The sequence below is a fragment of the Clarias gariepinus genome, chromosome 27 (assembly GCF_024256425.1).
Source record: "Clarias gariepinus isolate MV-2021 ecotype Netherlands chromosome 27, CGAR_prim_01v2, whole genome shotgun sequence".
Taxonomy (NCBI): Eukaryota; Metazoa; Chordata; class Actinopteri; order Siluriformes; family Clariidae; genus Clarias; species Clarias gariepinus.
This window is the reverse complement of record NC_071126.1, coordinates 15826560-15847231: the sequence shown is the minus strand read 5'-3', so window position 1 is coordinate 15847231 and position 20672 is coordinate 15826560. Positions and strand designations below refer to the sequence as shown.

General features: G+C 35.0%; 4 protein-coding genes across 4 annotated transcripts; 1 reads left to right on the top strand and 3 right to left on the bottom strand.

The window, feature by feature from the left end:
- LOC128515329 (gap junction Cx32.2 protein-like) lies at nt 1–5822 on the bottom strand. The gene is made up of 2 exons (XM_053489472.1): nt 5505–5822; nt 1–2163 (listed from the first exon to the last, which is right to left on the bottom strand). Exon 2 carries the CDS (start codon nt 2138–2140, stop codon nt 1307–1309), a length of 834 nt encoding a protein of 277 aa, XP_053345447.1. The 5' UTR covers nt 2141–2163; nt 5505–5822; the 3' UTR covers nt 1–1306.
- A 4123-nt stretch (nt 5823–9945) lies between these two features.
- Nucleotides 9946–11455, top strand: LOC128515027 (gap junction Cx32.2 protein-like). The gene is made up of 2 exons (XM_053489010.1): nt 9946–10009; nt 10400–11455. Exon 2 carries the CDS (start codon nt 10442–10444, stop codon nt 11144–11146), a length of 705 nt encoding a protein of 234 aa, XP_053344985.1. The 5' UTR covers nt 9946–10009; nt 10400–10441; the 3' UTR covers nt 11147–11455.
- A 2243-nt stretch (nt 11456–13698) lies between these two features.
- gja12.1 (gap junction protein, alpha 12.1) lies at nt 13699–15616 on the bottom strand. Its single transcript, XM_053489011.1, has 3 exons — nt 15474–15616; nt 14910–14980; nt 13699–14818 (listed from the first exon to the last, which is right to left on the bottom strand). Exon 3 carries the CDS (start codon nt 14796–14798, stop codon nt 14100–14102), a length of 699 nt encoding a protein of 232 aa, XP_053344986.1. The 5' UTR covers nt 14799–14818; nt 14910–14980; nt 15474–15616; the 3' UTR covers nt 13699–14099.
- Nucleotides 15617–18644: 3028 nt separating this feature from the next.
- On the bottom strand, nt 18645–20559 carry gja13.1 (gap junction protein alpha 13.1). Its single transcript, XM_053489501.1, has 2 exons — nt 20447–20559; nt 18645–19739 (listed from the first exon to the last, which is right to left on the bottom strand). The coding sequence occupies exon 2, from the start codon at nt 19715–19717 to the stop codon at nt 18857–18859; it is 861 nt and encodes a 286-aa protein (XP_053345476.1). The 5' UTR covers nt 19718–19739; nt 20447–20559; the 3' UTR covers nt 18645–18856.
- Nucleotides 20560–20672: the final 113 nt, after the last annotated feature.

The following is a 20672-nucleotide window of genomic DNA, read 5'->3' as shown; positions in this document are numbered from 1 at the left end:
TTTGTGTGCATGAAAAGTTTTAATAATTAGTTTTGCATTGTAAACTGAACAAATGATATAGTTATTGTTTTTATGTTTGTGTGCAATAAACTTTCTTTTGTTCAATTTTGATGCCACTCCAAAAACCTAATCAATGCTGGAGTTTGCTATATTTTTTTACTAAAGCTCAACTAACATGTTAATTTAAATTTTTTTTAATTTACATTGTCACAATACAATAACAGATTCATTTTGACAAAATTCTATTGTACATGTCATGTTAAATGGACTTATAGTGTTTTGTAAACAAAAACAAAAATCACAGTGATTCAACCAAAACAAAGCAGACAAAACGAGGTGCCTTTTAACACCATGGTGACTGAAAGCAAAAACACACCACATCTTCTCTTTTTCTCATCTTGTATTTTGTACTAAAACCTAATAATGGATTTATGTTGTTTTTTTTAGTGGACCCCTTCATTTTTATGAGGAGTTTACATAAATTAGCCTACTTGCCCCTATGGATGCCATTGACATGTAGAAAGTTTTTTTTTTTTTTTTTCAGTTTGATATTGTTCATTATTCTACACTTCATGAACATATCCTATATATTGATGCATACTGTATATCGCACGTTTAGTTTGAATTTAGGGAGCATTTTGTGTTTGAATGGTTACTTCAATTTGGCAACCCCAATATCTGTAGCTACTTGGATAAAATCTTGTAACAAGAAAAAGTAAAAGAAAAAAAGAAATAAATATAATGTGTTTTACTTCAAGTTACTGAATATATTTTCTGTAAATATCATTTATAATAAGCAATATAATTTTTTAATGATTTAACAGAATTGGATCTTAGACTGCTACTAAAAAGTACTGTAATGTTTATGGGAAATATTGTGTTAATAAATAAAAAGAATTAATATTTGTGTTCAAAGGTTAAAGATTAAATTCTTACATAAATAACAGTTATCATAAAATGACCTATTTTTTGGCTGATTTTGTATGTTTAGATTATGTTTAATCATTATTATAGTTATGTATATATTATCCTAGTTTAATGTGGGTTTTTTTTCATGTTATGTATTGTTGTACAGTAAGTGTGCTGCTTGAAGTTAAAAAAAAGAAAGAAAAAAAACCTGTGGTCAGTGTATTTTTTTATCAACAATTTGGCTTAAACATACAACCCATCATGCTACAGTTAACTTGCTAAAGTGTTTTCCTAATAAACTAAAATAAAAACTATGGTGCATTAGTTTTTATTGGACTTGGTTTTCAAACTGGGTTATTTTTAACCCAGCAATTGTTTAGAGTGTAATTATGTAGTTTTATAGTTGCATGTTTTCAGCAGTACCATGGCCCATGTGTGTCCAGTGCTTTTCCATGTCCCTGTTTACGCTGTTCTGCTTAACGCTTTCTGCAGCTTCCTGACTTATTGCACCTAATGCTAGAATATTGGCATCTGTACTGTAGAGCACCGACCCATTATATTTTTGCCGTCTTTTTACTCTACAGCAAAGTAAATAGCACACTTCTATCACATTCAAGGACAGAGAAACACATGAAACTACGAGCATGAATATCATGAAGATGGTCTTCTCTGTGGGTCTGGACATGAAGCACTGTGTCACCATTGGGCAAGGACTCCTATTACATAGAAATTCAGAATACATTATAAAACCATACAGGAAATACTGGCCAACAATGAAAGCAGTTTCCAGGATGATTTTAAAAAACAGCTGAGTCAAGTAGCTACACAATAGCCTGCCCTTGATTCGAACTTTGCCAGTGTCATCTGTGTATTTTGGTGTCATGGCTGACAGGTTTTTCTTGCGCAGCTCTCTAAGCTTGTTCTCCTGGTGGATGACGTAGACAGCGTGGCCCAGGTACAGCAGGGTTGGTGTGGACACAAAGATGATCTGCATGACCCAAAACCGGACATGGGAGATAGGAAACTTCCAGTCATAGCAGACATTCTCACAACCTGGTGTTTGGGTGTTGCAAATTAAATCAGATTGCTCATCTCCCCACACATTCTCGACTCCTGCACCCAGAACGAGGATCCTGAAAATGAAGAGGACACTCATCCAGATCTTGCCAATAACAGTAGAGTGGGACTGCACCTTGTCCAGTAAGGTAGAGAGAAAACCCCAGTCTCCCATGGTGCTTGATGTTCAGATTCAATCTGGATGATTAAAGCAGAAAGATTCATTATACTCTATTATCTCATAGAAGGATGGTATGGTGTCTTTGTAAACCAAATATATTTTAAATATTGTGTAGTGTGTGTGTGTGTACTTGTCCACCAGTATACAATATAATTCTAGCAATACGATTACATCTATTGTGCATTGCTCATCATGTACAGTACTGTATTGTCTTTCTCATGTTTGTTGACCTTAAAACATTTTTCAGGAGAAAAACTAAGAATAAGATTAAAGTTAATGAGATTTTAATTTAACTGTTTTAAAAGCATTACCATCATAAAAAGTTTTTATTTCTATTTTTATTTTATTTTGTTTTATTTTATTTTATTTTATTTTAGGGCTGTAATAATCATAGGTTCTGAATTGATGCATCCCAAAAAAATGCATGAATTGAAATCAATCAAGGCAGTATTTATATAAAAATATGTAACATTTTTAAGATTTATGTGTAAATAGAAAATAGCTAGTGTATAGAATACAATAGAGTAGAATAGTGATTTCTGATTTTTGAAATGCTCAGTAAAAAAATAAAAAATAAAGACTTTCGACATCATCATAATTTCAAACTAACCATTGGCCTTCCCTTGATTCTGAGCATTAAATATTAATTTGCCAGAGATTTTGAGAATTAAATGTTTGAGAATGCACTGCAAACAGTGGCAAGAAAAAGTATGTGAACTTTTCGGAATTTCATGGTTTTCCTAATTCACTTGTCACAAAATGTGATCTGATCATCTTCATCAATCATCGATCTGATCTTTTTCAAGTCAGTAGTTTTGACATATATAATGTGCCTGAAATAATAATAATGTTTCTTTACATCATTGATGAGTCTTTGTTGTATTTTTGGGCATATTTTAACATTTGACATTTTATGAAACCCAACAAACTGACACATTCACAATTTATTGGATTTTAAGTAGTAGTAGTAGTACTGTAGTAGTAGTAGCTACTATACTGTAGATACAGAGGTTGGACAATAAAACTGAAATGCCTAGTTTTAAACCACAATAATTCATTAGTATGGTGTAGAGCCTTTTGCAGAAAATACAGCATCAATTTGTCTTGGGAATGACAGATACAAGTCTTACACCATGGCCAGAGAGATTTTGAGCCATTCTTATTGCAGATTAGCGGCCAGGTCACTACGTGATGCTGGTGGAGGAAATGTTGGCTCAATAATATTTGGATCTGTGATGTGCAGGCAATGGGAGATATTTAACTATCATGTTTATCAAACCACTCTGTCACCAGTCTTGCTGTGTGTATTGATGCATTATCATCCTGATACACAGCACCGCCTTCAGGATACAATGTTTGAACCATTGGGTGCACATGGTTCTCCAGGATGGTTCGTTAGTACTTGGCAGGGACGCACTCATCTAGCACAAGTATTGGGCCTAGGGAATGCCATGATATTGCAGCCCAAACCATCACTGATCCACCCCCATGCTTCACTCTTGGCATGCAACAGTCTGGGTGGCACAACGCAACTTTCCCAGATGGGGGAAAGACAGTGAAGGTGGACTCATCAGAGAACAATACATGTTTTACATTGTCTACAGACCAAGATTTTCGCTGTTGGCACCATTAAAACCAACGTTTGGCTATAGCAGCCCGGCCATGTACATTGACCCTGTGGAGCTCCCGACGAACAGTTTTGGTGGAAACAGGAGAGTTGAGGTGCACGTTTAATTCTGCAGTGAGTTGGGCAGCTGTGCACAACGATTTGCCCTCTTTTGAACTCTGAAATGTCACCCATAATGTTGTGTGCATTGCAATATTTTAAGTAAAACTGTGCTATTACTCTACTAATTAAACCTTCACACTCTGCTCTTACTGGTGGAATGTGCAATCAATGAAGATTCGTGACCAGGCTGGTTAAATTTAGCCATGAAACCTCCAACACTAAATTGGCCAGTGTTTCAATTTCATTGTCCAACCCCTGTAGCTATTTCTTTCATGCTGGCCTTCTGGGGTCAGCACTGTCTCATCAGTCAGAGATCTACGTATTATCCTCCCACATATTTCTCATTACTTAAGTAAGTCCGGGCAGGTTAGGTAACCTGTAGTGTCATGATCCTAACTTGACCCCTTTAATGTTCTTACTAAAGAGGAATCAAACCATAGAAATACAGTATAAGTCAATAATAGTGCCAGTTATGTTTCTATCTGTGTTTTGGTGAACCCTGTGACATTTGATGCAGTAATAACAATTGCTGTAATTAATACTTTTCATGTAGTTTATTTAATTATAAGGTTACACTTTATTATCCATGTGTGTAAATAAAACAATAAGTGATTTAAACTTGACAGCATATTATGTGTTGCTCTGTTTAACATTATCGGATTAATCAAGGTTTCACATTATATATAACTTTACACAAATTATTTCTTTTTTCTACATTGCTTTTGCCACACTGTTACTGAATCCACTGACAAATTGTTTTTATGAAGGACACTGCAGATATTCATTACCTCGAAGAAGATTGAACATTTTTTGCAGTTTCTATTCCCCTTCAGTGGAAAGTTCTTGTCATACTGTCCTTATTGTGACGCTTCATAATGACTGACTTTTATGTTTTTTAAATGTAAAAAGACAGGTTTTTACAGTAGATGATTTGATTGAATTTGACACAGCTATAATTAGCTTAGACAACCAGATTTCAGCACAAATGTGTATTATAATGATAATATTAATATATAATTATATAATAATATAATCTATAATATAATATATTATAATCATATTAATAATTTGTAAAGAGGCTCTCATATTTGGATTTCACATTCAATGGTAAATTTTTTTGTACCACCTCAAAGCAAAAATATTGACACTGGATTCAAAATTATAGAGAAAATAATTTAAATGAGTAGGATTTGTCAATAATAATAATAATAATAATAATAATAATAATGAAGGAAAAAAATGGCAATAATTCGTATACAGAAATGATAAGTACATGAACAAAAACTACACTAAAATCACAACCCCCAAAAAACAACGCTAATAATAATAATAATAATAATAATAATAATAATAATAATAATTATTATTATTATTATTATTATTATTATAATGTTTCACTTAAAAGATTGACCATATACAAAAGTGGTTGAGTATATATGTTTAAATAAAGACCTATTAATAATAATGACCTATTAATCATTATGTTTATTATAATCCTTATAACAAAGGATCTATAAGGATCCCTATAATCCTAAATTATTATTTAGTTTTTATAATAAAGCATCTATGGATAATTATTCCAATTTATACAATTTAGCTGTGATGTAACACAAGTAAAATAAAACTCACCAGGAGCAGTGGGTCAGGTGATTGTGTTCCACGATTGTGGAACGTGAAATTCTAAATCTGAGTCGGATGAATCTTAAGAAGTGTCAGTATGTCTAAAACACTATGGCTTGTAGATTAGTCTTCAAGTGTGTGTCCTTCAAGTGTCTTCCTGATTTAGTCAATAGTCAAGCCCACTTTCATTTCTCCCAGATCTTCAGTTATTAACACTTCTCCTAAACTTCGATGACTGTAGACAGCTGGACATGTTCAAATGTTTTAACTCCTTTCTCACCAGTTTTTTTTATATATAATTTCTTACAACATAGCGGGAATTGCAAAATAAAAATACACACCCAAATCATAACACTTCCTGCTATGCCACATATGATTATTAGCACTAGGTGGCAGCATGGATTAGACAGTAGAGGAAAATGTGACACACTGAAGACAGCAGTCATCAAATTTCACTTCTTTAAAAATACTTTCAGATTCCGGAATGAAGATGTATGGAAGAGGTTTAGAGAACAGCATATATACATATACACATATATACTAATTTCTTTTGAAACCTGTAAGGAACCAGCGTTAGTGCGAGAGTCACTGCAGGAGACAGACATTTCCTCTATTCTTGTCATGGTCGTTTCTTTGTTTTTACAAACGCCAGGCATTAAACAAGCATATATATCTTTTGCACTTAGTTTTTGCTCTTTCATTAATAAAATGGCTTACTTTGGATGCCGTAACCATGCAATAAACCATGCTCTCTTAAATTATTTTTATTAGCCTGTGGATTAAAAAAAAAAGACATACAAATTACTTTTAATTTCAGAATTTAAATTTTGAACACAGAATTCTGATTTAAAAGTCACCATTCTAAATAAAAAGAAAGTGATATTCTAAGTTTAAACCAGAATTCTGATTTAAAAAAAGCATATTTCTAAAAAAAAGAAAAGAAAAAAAGCTCAGGATCCTGAGATTAAAGTTAAATTCTGTGATTTAGGTCACAATTTTGAATTAAAAGTCAGACTTTTGAGCCGAACTTCAGAATTCTGAGAACACCTCAATTCTCTTCTATACTCCTGTGTACTGTTTTTACGGTATACATATCATTGGCCATACAGTATGTATATTATTGTATCACTGATTTCTTCATCAGGGTTGCAGTGGATCCAAAGTCTCATATTAACTTGCAGCTATGTGTGAATGCTGCCTGCATAGGATATTAACAGAGCACATACACGCATTTTGATAAAAGGTAAAGACATTTTAAAACAAAAAGGGGATTGTGTCTTCTGGAGATTGCAAGGTTGAATCTTGTAAAAGAGAGCTAATAGAACTCTTAACAGGAAGAATAGTATAAATAGATGGGGTATTCTGTAAGACAATTTCCTTACACAAGAAATCATGTTAAATCTACTGTATAAAAAAATGCAATTTCTTTTCAAAAATGTATGAATTCAAAGATGTATCACTTATGTTTAAACTCTGTGTGACACTTTGCATGAACCAAAATAAACCAGAGCTTACAGTATGTGCTTCAGTAAAACCTTTAGCAGTAGAGTCTGCCTTCGAGGTCAAGCCACAGTTCACACCTCACTCCTACACTGCTTGTTCATTTCCTCATGACTGCCCTGCTTAATTTACTTGAAGAGATATGGTTGTGCATCACGTATTAACTATTCTGACTTTTAACTCATTTCTAAAGAAACAAGGAAGCACTTTTAACCACATTTCACAACATTCCAGGATTTCTTAGTTTCATCGATTATACGTGATGTACTGTACAAAGAAGAAATGAGGAGTGTTATCAAAAACTAAACAGACTTTCATGCCCTTGAGTTTCTTTTGCTGCCCTTAAACTATTTTTTTTTTACCTGAAGTCTTATGCGTTCACGCTATCGTGTATTACTACACGTATATTAACTGTATGGCATACAGTATTCTAATGAGTTGCTCAATTTTTCACAATGATTTTGTGTTATAGTGATAAGCATGCCCAAGACTTACATTTACACCTGCAATGTTAAGCAGACATCAGCACCATGGACAAGAGCATGTGACCAACACCAAACATTAGCAATAAAGAAGTTCATGTATTCCCAGAGAACAACCACAACCAAATTTAGTCCCAATTTGCTATTATAATAACCTCCACTCTTCTGAGAAGGCTAAATCTTAGAGCGTGAATATGGGAATTTGGGTTTAATCAGCTACAAGAGTATTAGTGGGGTCATGCCATAGGTGTTAAGTGAGCGTGAGGTCAGGGCTCTGTTCTTCAAGTTCTTTTGATGTCATGGATGGGAGGAGTTTGGATATGTCAACAGAACCATTATGTTGATGTCCTTTTATTTATTCCTGCTTCAGTTCACAGAACACAGCACGACCTAAAACCATGGCTAAAACACACTGTTTTCTTTCTGTTAATGTTGTAAAGTAAAAACTTTATGATCATTTTTACTCCCTTTTTGAGGGAGGCCTCTTATGGCCTGTATATCTTTTTACAGGCAGGGGGTAGCTCCTGGGATTAAGGCTCTGGGTTACTGATCAGAAGGTCAGTGGTTCAAGTTCCAGCATCCCTGAGTTGCCATTGTCGGGCCCTTGAATTTGGTTCAGGGGCACCATATCATGGTTGACTCTTCGAACTGACCCCAGCTTCTTATCAAGGGTATGTGATGAAATTTATTTAACTGGTATGTAATGTTTATAGGACGAAGGGCTTATATTTCCTTCTTCTTCTTCTTCTTCTTCTTCTTCTTCTTTTTCTGCTTCTCTTTCAGCCATGCTTACTGTATCTCCTCCCCAGATAAATACTCCAGAAAGGGTTTCACATTGAAGTGCTCTCTACCCTTTTTGTGGCAGGATGGGATTTCAGAATGAACCAAAATCACCCTGTTTATAACGCTCCTCAGTGACAAGGCATTTGCATGTCCTATGGCAATGTAACATCCTATGAATTACACAGCTAAGAATGCATTTCAGTGAATTGAACCACCCAGAATATATGGTTCAGATGAATTCCCCTGGAGTACCATCCATTTGTACTGTAGCAGTGTTCAGCAAAGCCGAGACTAGCATTATTTTATCTCAAAGACATTACGGCTGTGCCATTGAGTTAATGGCAGGAACCACACACCCTGCAATGAAGTTTATTTACTTTCTCAAAAAGAGAGTAAAAAAGATCATGAAGGTGTGTTTCCAGAGGCGATTGTTTTTTCATATACCCAGCCTCTTCAGGGTTTCCTTTCTGTAAAACAAGGGGACGTCTCAGACTCTGCATTGATTGCTATTACATGACCCAGGTAACGGTAAAATACCATTATTCTCTGCACGTGCTCCCTACACCTTTGAAAAGCTGTGGTTAAGGCATTGGACTATGGTTAGGAAGGTCCTTGGTTCCACTGTTGGCCCTTGAGCAAGGCCCTTAACTGCTCAGATGTAGTCAGCCTGAATAAAGGTGTCTGCCAAATGTCTACAAGGCCAAGGTTTTCACAAAACTCAACCAGCAAAGTCCAAATAAACTGTTTTTGCGCACGACAGAGATGAGTCGGAAATATTTTTAAGCCACACCTCTCGCCACTATGACTATCCTATGATGCTGCATGGCCTGCTCTGCCACTCACATCTATATGGAAAATAAAGGTGGTTGAGTTTCCTGCTATGGAATTTGATCACACTTTAAGACTTTGGGAAACTGAGAAAGACCTTTATATCCATATCCCATCCTAAATCACCCTGACCTATTTAATCCTTTTGTTGTAAATGTTGGGACTGGGCAGGCTTTATACCTGGGCAGGGTTTGGGCAGAAACCCAGACTGCATCAAGCGGCATTCTTTCCTAAGAAGCTGACCTTGGCCAAGAGAAATTATGATGTCAGCAAAAAAAAAGGTTCTTGAAGTAAAGAAATTGGAGCAAGGACAGCACTGCCTGGACCAGGCTCCTCATCCCTTTTCATCCAATCTACATGAACCATGAGAAACAGAAAGATGTCAAACTGCTTTACATTTTTCAAGCCCTAAAAGGTTTTTTCACCATGTCACAGGCAGATAATCACCTGAGCCCACACATCTCCACCCACAGGTGACCTATACACTCATAGTGGACTGTATTTACTGGTGAAACAACTAGTGGCAAAATCTGGACCTGAAGGTCCATTGTTGCATCTGCTTTTGTTCAAGCAATAAAGAAAAGTCCTTTGTGGATGTTATTTCCTCACCACTCTTCCCAACTTCTCTAGGTGGATTCCAAAAAAACTTCAGGTGATGGAGAAGAGAATTGGGAGCCCTTATGAAGTCCATACAAGTATAGTGGGAGAATTGTGTGTGTGTGTGTGTGTGTGTGTGTGTGTGTGTGTGTGTGTGTGTGTGTGTTTGTAAAACTGTGCATTGTGCAATAATGATTTCGTCTCTGTAGGCGTGATGTGGGTGGACACATATTGTGGTAACACTAAAAAGAAATTCAACTTCAGATTAACTTCATACTAGAGATTTGAATTTGGTGTGTTCTGACAAAACTGGGGAGATATCAGGTAAAAGCAAACAGAATAAATATGTTTTGGAATTTCTGTAGCAGGTACAGCTAAATGATGTTCAGCCTTAATTTTTTTTGTCTAAAACAAAACAAACAAATAAAAAAAAGCATTAAAGACAATTTATTTTCCTTTTACTTTTAAAGATCCCTTGTCTATTATTACACATTATATATTGTTTAGACAAAATGTAACTACAGTAAGGTATAAGTCAATCAATGTGTATACTTATGTCTTGCTTACTTGTACTTATTATGATTAAATACTTATTTGTATTTCTGTAAAGCTGCTCTGAAACATACCGGTAAAAGTGTGATGATTCAAATAAAACTGATTTGGATTTAACTGGATATTGCAGATATGTTTTTTTTTTCTCGTTTCCCTTTTTAGTGTTCAAGTCTTCCTTCCTCTGTCTTCAGCTGAGCATACACGATGGGAGACTGGGGTTTTCTCTCCAAGTTACTCGACAAAGTGCAAACGCACTCCACGAACATTGGTAAGGTGTGGCTGACGGTGCTTTTAATCTTCAGGATCATGGTGCTTGGTGCAGGTGTCGATAAAGTCTGGGGGGACGAGCAGTCCAGCATGGTGTGCAACATCATCACTCCCGGCTGCAAGAACGTGTGCTATGATCACCATTTCCCAATCTCTCATAGCCGCTTCTGGGTTCTCCAGATCATCTTTGTGACTCTACCGACGCTGGTCTACCTTGCCTATGCACTGCATGTGATTCACAAAGAAGACAAACTGAGGCAGATGGATGCTGAGAAGCGAGGAACCAAACTCCCTAAATACACAAACGACAATGGAAAGCTTCAGTACAAAGGCAATCTCCTGCGCATCTATGTAAGCTGCATATTAATGACTATTTTGTTTGAAGCAGGCTTCATCGTGGGTCAGTACTACTTGTATGGCTTTGTGATGGAACCAAGAATTATTTGTAAAGAGGCACCATGCCCTTTAAGCACTGAATGCTTCATGTCTCGTCCAACCGAAAAGACCATCTTCATCATCTTCATGCTGGTCGTGGCATGTGTCTCATTGTTACTGAATATAGCAGAGATTTTCTATCTGATTTGTCGGGCTTCCAAGGGTAGAAAGCATCATAATTATGTTACTAAAGAAACACATTGCTGAAATCAAACAGCAAGCATTTGGGCTTGATTTCACTGAAAGAAACGAGTTGCAATGCACTACTTGGGGAACTAGAGGTGTGACACTACACCGAGACACAAAGAATAATACTTTGCATTGCTTTGCATTGATTCATTGATTGATTGATTGATTGATTAAACATGTATCATCATTACCTACACCTACAAATAAATAAATAAATGCTCTCACAATTAATTAAGGCAAATCAAAGAGCCAAGGAAAAGTGTAGTTTTAATTTTGTTATATATCCACCCCGTTATCAACATTTTTGGATATATATTTTATTTTATAAAAACAAGTGTTTATTCTTATCTTTATCGTGATTATATGTGTGTCAAAATGTTGGTGTTTTTTTACGTAAGTTTTATAGAATAATGAAATGTACTGTCCTGTGGTTTCATTCCTTCTTTCAGAAACCTGCTTTGTTTTCTTTTAGTTACAATTTATTACAATGTACTTAAATCCATTCATTCATAAATGACAGAATTGAGAATATACATGTTGTTTTATTTCCTTGTACGTGTGTGTGTGTGTGTGTGCTATGTGAACTTAAATTAATATTTACAGGATAGCATGCAAACAACAAAGTTGAAATGTATAGTAAAACAAACAAAAAAAAAAATTGCCTTTTTTCCCCCAGGGCTTAATTGTAGTTAATTTATTATGGACGTTCACAATGGCTTCTAACACTAGGAGGAGCCAGATAGTCAGTTATAGATATAATGTCTTACAAATAAAATATATCAGCATTGACAAATATAGTAATTATCTTATTAGTTTAATTTCATACTTTATATATTTTAGTTTAATTTAATACTTTATATATATATATATATATATATATATATATATATATATATATATATAGTAATTTGTAATTATAGTATAATTATTGTAATATATAGTGTAATTGTAATGATTATTAGACGCTTGCCTGTTTAACCTAATAATGGTAAATGGATTATGCCTACTACTTATTTTTAAACTTTAGCAAGAAACCTGACTCTGATTCAGTATGCACTTAAACAATAGAAACTACATAAAAACCTTTGCTCCGATGATTTATCTTCACTTATTTAAGGTTTCAGACGTCTGCAAGTAAAGTGCTATTGTGAATGTTCAGTTCCACATTCCGTAATTCTTCCTTTCTCTTAATTTCCTCCTTTTCTGGTGTTTTAAGCTTGTAAGTGTTCGCTTACTGTGAGTCATATAGTGTATGAAGTCATGGTTTGTTCCAAGGAAGCAACCGTTCTTTATTTGTTGTCTTATGGTGAGCAACTGGGCTGACATTTTTTAGTGGCTTGATATCTATCTATCTATCTATCTATCTATCTATCTATCTATCTATCTATCTATATATATATATATATATATATATATATATATATATATATACTGTATAAATACAATATTATACCCACTTTAGTCAGTAAATAATTTAAATGAGTTGAACTCCTCTAATAACCAAAACCCAGGATTACATTCACATGGTCAGACAGTATTGGTAGATGACTGAAGTTTAAACATCAGATTTACATCATTTCCTCTTCTGGGTGGAAAATCTTGTTGTGTAGATATTACAGCAGACCTGCTAAAATTAAGTGAAAATTAGGTCACTTTAAATTCCAGCTCGTCTCCTGGAAAACCATTTCTCAGGCCGATTTTACCCCAATTTATTCTTTTAAATAACTCAACATGACATTAAACCATTATACAATCTAGGAATTAAACAAGACAGGTGTGCTGTTATAAGCTGATGATGGTGCTACAAGAGGATGTTCCAATGTGTTTATACCACAGTAACACTAATTATTAATTGTATTTATTAATAACAGATTAAATTATTCTGATCTGTTTTGTTTAACTTTTTAGTTAGATTCATCAGTTATATTAGCAAAATTTGCATTACGACAGTCATTCCTTATTTTTTATGAGTTACAAAGAAAGTTAATGACTTGAGTTATTTATTCACTTACAAAAAAATTATCATGTCATGTAAGTAACTGTAAAGCCCTTCATTTTAAAAACTTTTACAGCTTTATGCTTAACTGTTAAAAATTTCTAGTAAACTTTTCACTTCCACATATGTTCTGTTCATTTTCCATCATCATCATCATCATCATCATCATCATCATAATAATAGTATTAAACCTATAATTATAATGGCAGCACGGTGGTTTAATGGGTACTGTCGCCTTGCACCTCCAGGGTCTGGGTTCGATTCCCGCCTCCCGTCTGTATGCTCTTCTCGTGCTTGTTGGGTTTCCTCCAGTTTCCTCTCACAGGTTAAAGACATTCAGATTAGTCTAATTGGCGTTCCTGATTTGGCTGTAGTGTGTGAATGCGTGTGTGAATGTTGACTGGAGATCTTACTATGGTTGTAAAAAATAAGAATAAACACAGTGGTCACTATTGGCCTCCACTATTAATCATCCAGTCGTCTAAAAATCCCCTGGGAATGTTCTTTGTGTAGCCCTATTATACACTAAAATTAACTGGTGTAAAAGATGAGAATAAAACAGGTAATACATAAATGCTTTTTATTGACAAAAAATATAAATTTGCTTCAAACATAAGGACATTCTACATACAAACAAAACATTTCCAAATGACTTCTACAAGAAAATGCCTTTGTGTTTATCTATGTGTAATATGTCCATGAATTTTTTTGTTTAAGTCCAAAACAACAAAAACAAAAACACACAAAAAATGGCAGACAGTTATGTAAACAAAGTTTTAACTCAAAACCAGATAAGTTTTATGGAAATATAAACAAACAGGAAATTACCCAATGAAATTAGGCTAATTGAAATTTTAAATAACGAAAAAAAAAATTATCTCACACAAGCCAGCGTTGCCGATAATGAAACTTATTTTTTGTCTTTTCTTGTTGTCTCAGACTTGCAATTATGTCCATTTTACAGAAAGACTTTTTTTATGAGACTATTTTTGGTCTATTACGTCTCCTGGATCTCTGGCAAAGTAGGTAGATCATCTCAATAACGTTCAGCAGCAACGACACACAGGACACGACCAGCATGAAGATGATGAAGACAGTTTTTTCAGTGGGACGAGACATAAAGCACTCCACAGTGTACGGACACGGGTATCGAGTGCATACGATTTTAGGGGTCATTACAAAACCGTACAGATAGTACTGACCCGCTATAAATGCTGCTTCAAGCAAGATCTTAAAGATCACACTGATCATGTAACTAGCCAACAAGTCCCCTTTGATTTCCACTTTCCCTTTCTCATTGGTGTATTTGGGCAACTTGCAGCCCTGGCCGTTAGGTTGGTTCTGGAGATACTGCCTGATCTTCTTTTCCTTGTGGATGACGTGCATGACATGACCGAGGTACATGAGCGTCGGAGTGGCCACAAAGATGATCTGCATGGTCCAAAAACGGATGTGGGAGATGGGGAACGCTTTATCATAGCACACATTGGTGCAACCTGGCTGCTTAGTATTGCACACCATTTTACTCTGCTCGTCGCCCCACACTTTCTCTGCACCCGCGCCGAGGACCATGATCCTGAAGATGAAGAGCACGGTCATCCATACCTTCCCGATGACAGTAGAGTGCGCCTGCACCTTATCTAGCAGCTTGGATAGAAATCCCCATTCACCCATTTCGCCTGGAAAACACTAACCTGGTGGAAGAAAAAAAAATCACTGTACACTATAATATTTGTGGTTAGGTCTGGAGATGTTATTTAAATACATATTGGTAATGAAAGATACCTAAGATGGCTTTGTAGATTAGATCTGTGCGGTAAAAGTAAAACGAGAAGAGTCCAAAGTCCAATTTCAGCCTGGTAAAAGAGAGAATACACAAAGATTGCTACAGAAATAAGCTTAAAAAAAAACAAAAACTAGAAATGTACTTTAAATAGAAAAAAAAGTCAGACTCTTAGAATGAAATAATAATAAAATATTCATAATGATATAGAGATAAAAAACATATATATAAAAAAAATAGAAAATGTTAAATTATATATAAGCGCAGTTTAATAACTAGATAAAAACATAATAGAATTATATGATCTTTATACCAATACATATAGTATTTAAAACTAAAATAAAAAAGCCAGAGATTTAACACAATCGTACACGGAATAAAGTACCATCGCACTATTCATATGAAGTTACATAGAAAATAATCGCAAAATCTTTCAAATTTACCTACAATTACATATCCACATACACACTCGTAATAATTTATTGTTAAATTTTTGGAAAATATCTCTATGGCTTAATTACATGTAAAAACTCAATGTTTGGTGAAAGATACAACTTCTTTCTTACCTTGGAAAATGCAACGACCAGAGTGGAGAAAGAATGGCAAAAAGAGAAACAAAAAACAATATGCGTCTACACCTGACCTTTAATTCGTATGAGGTTTTGAAATAGTATTAGTATCCGGTCACGTAGCTATTCAGCTCTACCGATGATCATTTACTCGCATGTCAGGGTTAGGGAGAGTCGTTTGGAGTGGCAAAGAATCAATCATTAAACCTAGGACGTGCTCTTCAGTGGGACGTCCATAAATCTGAACTATTTATGAAATTTCAAAATGTTCACATTTAAATTCCCAATGAAATGAAGAAACTAATTATTTAAATTGGATTTTTAACATTTATTCTAACAAGTAGCTGGTCTTCCATCATGCTGCATTTATGGTAAATTTTATGTATAGACAATATACAACCTGTAATCAAAATCACTCAAATAAACAGAGATATTTTCATATAAGTTTTTTCTGTTGTTGTTTTAACCAATTTATTATTTTCTTTTTTAATGTGAGACGGTCAATCAGACACTGTGTTTCTATGAAATTCCTTGTAAATACTTATATTTTACAACTTTCACAATCTCTAATATCATATACTGCAATATTTAACATGAACATGGGATGAACTTTGGCGCTGCCAGTAAAACCAAACAAACCATTTTAAGCTTAAAATTAGATTTTTTTTTTTATGTCCAGAAATATTGTTAATAATCCTAATTAACATTAGGCAGCAGGTAACCAGTCAGTTATTGACATTGATATGTTGAAAAAAAAAAACATGTAAAAATCTGAGGAAGGCCCAAATTGTGATGACTAGAAGACTGTGTCAGTGGTTATTACTTACCAAAAGGCATCCAAGGAAGGACACCTAACAACAGTGTGCGCCCAAGGCTAACTGTAGTGTGTGAGGTGTGAAGATCCCATGAAAGAGCTACTGTAACACAAATTGCTCATTTTTGGATATGATGGAAAGAGCACACAGTGCATCAAAGTTTGCTGTGTAATGGGCTGCAGATCCATCAGAGTGCCCATGGTGTCCCATGTCAACCAACAAAGTCATGTATAATGGGGATATAAATATTGTTGCACCAATATCTAATGGTATTGCCTAATAGCAGTGGTCCTTTTCATTAGAACAATGGATCCCGCCACGTTGCAAACATTGTTCAGGAATGGCTTGAGGAATATGACAAAGGATTTAAGGTGTTGAGTTGACGTCAACGTTTCCCAGATCTCAATCTAGTCCTTCATCAGACAATGATCTGCTGCTAATAGATTAGTGTTAAAAACCATAACACACTTTTAAGAGATCTTATGGAGTCCATATGGCTGTTTGGGTGGAACAAGGGAACCCAGACAATATTAGGCAGGTGGTTTTACTGATATGGCCAAATTATGTTTTTTTTTTTTCCAGGTTAAAAAAGAGTATGCAAGGTTAGCTGCCCCCCACTGCCCCTTCTTTTAACTCCATCCTCTCCAGAAGAAGGTCCCTCAGCTGTGGAAAACATCCTTCATCATCCCAGTACCAAAGAAACCACTCTCTGGGGAGATGAACGATCACAGACTAGTCGCTCTGACATCACACATTATGAAGACCATGGAGCGGACACTGATGCATCACCTGAGGCCACAGGTCAGACATGCTCTTGCCTTCATACAGTTTGCAAACCAGGAGAAGGTGGGCATGAAGGACGTAATCGCCTACATGATCAAGTGATTTTTTTTATTTTCTAGATGTAACTATCCATGGACTGCTGGATCTTGTGAATTTCCATGGGGATGAATAAAGTTTCTATCTATCTATCTATCTATCTATCTATCTATCTATCTATCTCTCTATCTATCTATCTATCTATCTACATTTAGGCATTTGGCAGACACTCTTATCCAGAGCGACTTACATTTTTATCTCATTATACATCTGAGAATTTAAGGGTTAAGGGCCTTGCTCAAGGGCCCTACAATGGCAACTTTATGGTTGTGGGGTTTGAACCTGGAATCTTCCGAACCGTAGTCCAAGCTACTGTAGAGCTACCCCTGGCCCTATCTATCTATCTTAATCACCCTAATATACAGTATTTATAAAATCATATATCGTATATAATAAAATGCTTTCTGTGGAAAAGGTGTCATGTGATTCTAAAGTTATTGCTGTGTTCTTTAGACGGTTAAAAGACGCTACCTGTTGTAAAATTCAAATAAATACAATGTCTTCCTTTCAAGCTGCACAAACATGCTGTAAAGTTCAAAACCCACGATTGCTGTATAATGTTTTTTTTTATTCTTTAGATAGATACGCCCCCTTCTCCTGATTGGTTGAATGTTGGTGATCCACTTAAATAGCCTTTCTGTTTTGCAAAAGATGAGGTGTGTGTGTACAGTATGTGTGTGTGCGTGCACATATTAAGAAAAAAGAGAGAGAGAGAGAGAGAGAGAGAGAAAGAGAGAGAGAGAGAGTATTCTCATGTTGGATTGTTATATTACATACAGTTATAATGCTGTTAAAAAGATGAAGAAGTTTCTCAGGTTTTCACTGCAATGCATTCTGAAACACTGAGTCCAATGTCCAATGTCACAGCGAATGCAATGTAGCAATAAGTGGGCCACATTAGACATTGGACTCAAAGTCAAAATGCTTTGCAGTTTTAAAAACTGCAAATCACAAGGCAGAGACTCAACTCAACTCAGCTCCAATTAGAGATAATAAGCATAATGGAGTTTATGGTATTCATTAAAATATTGAAATAGAATATAACATTGAAAATAGAGTCAAATGATGAATTTCGAACACCACTCACCATCATGTTAATTATGAAGACTGTTATGTAAGGTTGGATTGAAAATATCTTTAGGAAACCAAAAATTCAAACAACAATTCTGTTAAAAATCTGCATTCGGGAAATGTATTCCTGATTTATTTTGTACCCTGTGTGATGCATGATTTATATCTCGACGTTTAAATATTATGTGTTCTATTTAATTTGGCCTTTATTTTAAATATATTTAACATCTTAAAAATCTGTGAATGGAGAACGTAATAAAGTCATAACAAATCATAACTTATGTTATTGTATGCTGATATTGCCATAAATTCATAAAGGTATTTAATAATATTTTAAAAACAAAATGTTTTAAATTAAAATATTTTATTTTAGAAAAAAATACAAAAAATAATACATTTTTACATTGCATTAGCATTCATATAGAATAACATTGAAATACTGAAACACCAGGATGTAACCCGGTAATAATATTTCATACAGGAAACACAAATCATTTGTACATTATCAATGGAAACTCAAAAGCATTTTCTAAAATCTCTACCTGTAGTCTGATTTATACAGAAAGAAATATTGAAAAAAAACAAGAAAAAAGTTTGTGCATTAATGTACTGCGTCTAATGATCCTCCAACAGCTGTTTGTCCTCACTGGCACCACTAACGTTCCTGATTTCATTCTCAAACTCCATGTTCATCTTGTTTTGCTTTAGTGGGTCTTCAGCTCCCGGTTTAGAATGCCACACCAAGGACAAACTGGCCGGATTTTGGGCCGACGTGGTATTCCTCATGCGCCTCTTCCCATTGCGACATCTCACTCTGCTGCACAACAGGTAAAATACTTCGATTATGTTAAGCAGCAGGGACACACATGCAACAACCAGCATGAAGATGATGAAGATGGTCTTTTCTGTCGGACGTGACATGAAGCACTCGACAGTGTGGGGACACGGGCTTCTCGAGCATGCAAACTCAGGCACCATGATGAAGCCGTATAGGTAGTACTGTCCTACGATGAAAGCAAGTTCTAAGATGATCTTGAAGAACAGCTGGGTAAGATAGCTGCCCAACAGGTTGCCCTTGATCTTCACATGTCCCTCTTCATCTGTATATTTGGGTGCTTTTAGCATTCCCTTTTCATGCTGTTGTTTTATTCTCTCTCTCAGTTTGTTCTCCTGGTGGATGACCTGGATAGCATGGCCCAGGTACAGTAACGTCGGCGTGGACACGAAGATGATCTGCATGACCCAGAAGCGAATGTGAGAGATGGGGAACTTCCAGTCATAGCAGACATTCTCACAACCAGGTTGTAATGTATTGCACACGAGACTTGACTGCTCATCTCCCCATACGCTCTCAGCACCAGCACCAAGAACCAGGATCCTGAAGATGAACAGCACGCTCATCCAGATCTTACCGATGACTGTGGAATGGGACTGCACCTTGTCCAGTAATGTGGATAGAAAGCCCCAGTCTCCCATTTCCTTCAGTGATCAGACTTCCCTACATTGCAGGAAACAGAAAGAATAAGAATCTCTTTCATCCTTAGTTAAGTTTAATCTTTACACACCTACTCGCAATAATTAACCCGTATCAGCTTGGTATTTTAATATGAACTAAAGGTAACCTGCCGCTTCTTGGCATTATTCCTCCTATTTACTGTTCATATTTGTATGTATATCTGTATATCTTATGTATATATATATATATAGAAAATATAAAAATAAAAATATATTTAAAAAAGTTATTTATACAAACAATGTCTATAAATCAATAATAAATAATACTGTATTTTTTATTTAAAAACATAATAAATTTAATATTCCGATAAAATATTATTATTATTAATAATAATAATAATAATAATAATAATAATAATAATAATAATAATAATAAAAACCTAAATCTTTCCAGCTATTTAAAAACTGATATGTTTGCAACAATAAAGGTCAGTATACATATGTAAACTTAAGCAAAATAAATGACCTTCAACTTGTACAATACTTCTATGTGATTTATATTATTTTAAAGAATTGAATATACCAAAAAGCAATTAAATATTCATTGCAATGCAGACGTATTATTGTACATAAAACAAAAATCATGAATAATCTTAAATTATGGATTTATATTCCGGTCACTTAGACATAAGGACATTTTTTTTAGCAGCAGATGTAAAATATGTCTATAATATTACGTTTCTCTCTCACCTTCACAGACGATACCAGCAGATAAAAACTCCACAGCACAAATAATGGCTCACCGTGGTTGGACCTTGAGTTTTTGTCTTCTAGAGGTTGGCAGCGTTTGTGTAATTTTTTCTTTTTAAATCTGACTGTCACGTAATGCGGAGATCAGTAAATGCCCCACTCATGGTTAGAGTGGTGTATTAATGATTGACAGATTGTGGACCATGCTCTCTACACTGATCGGTTC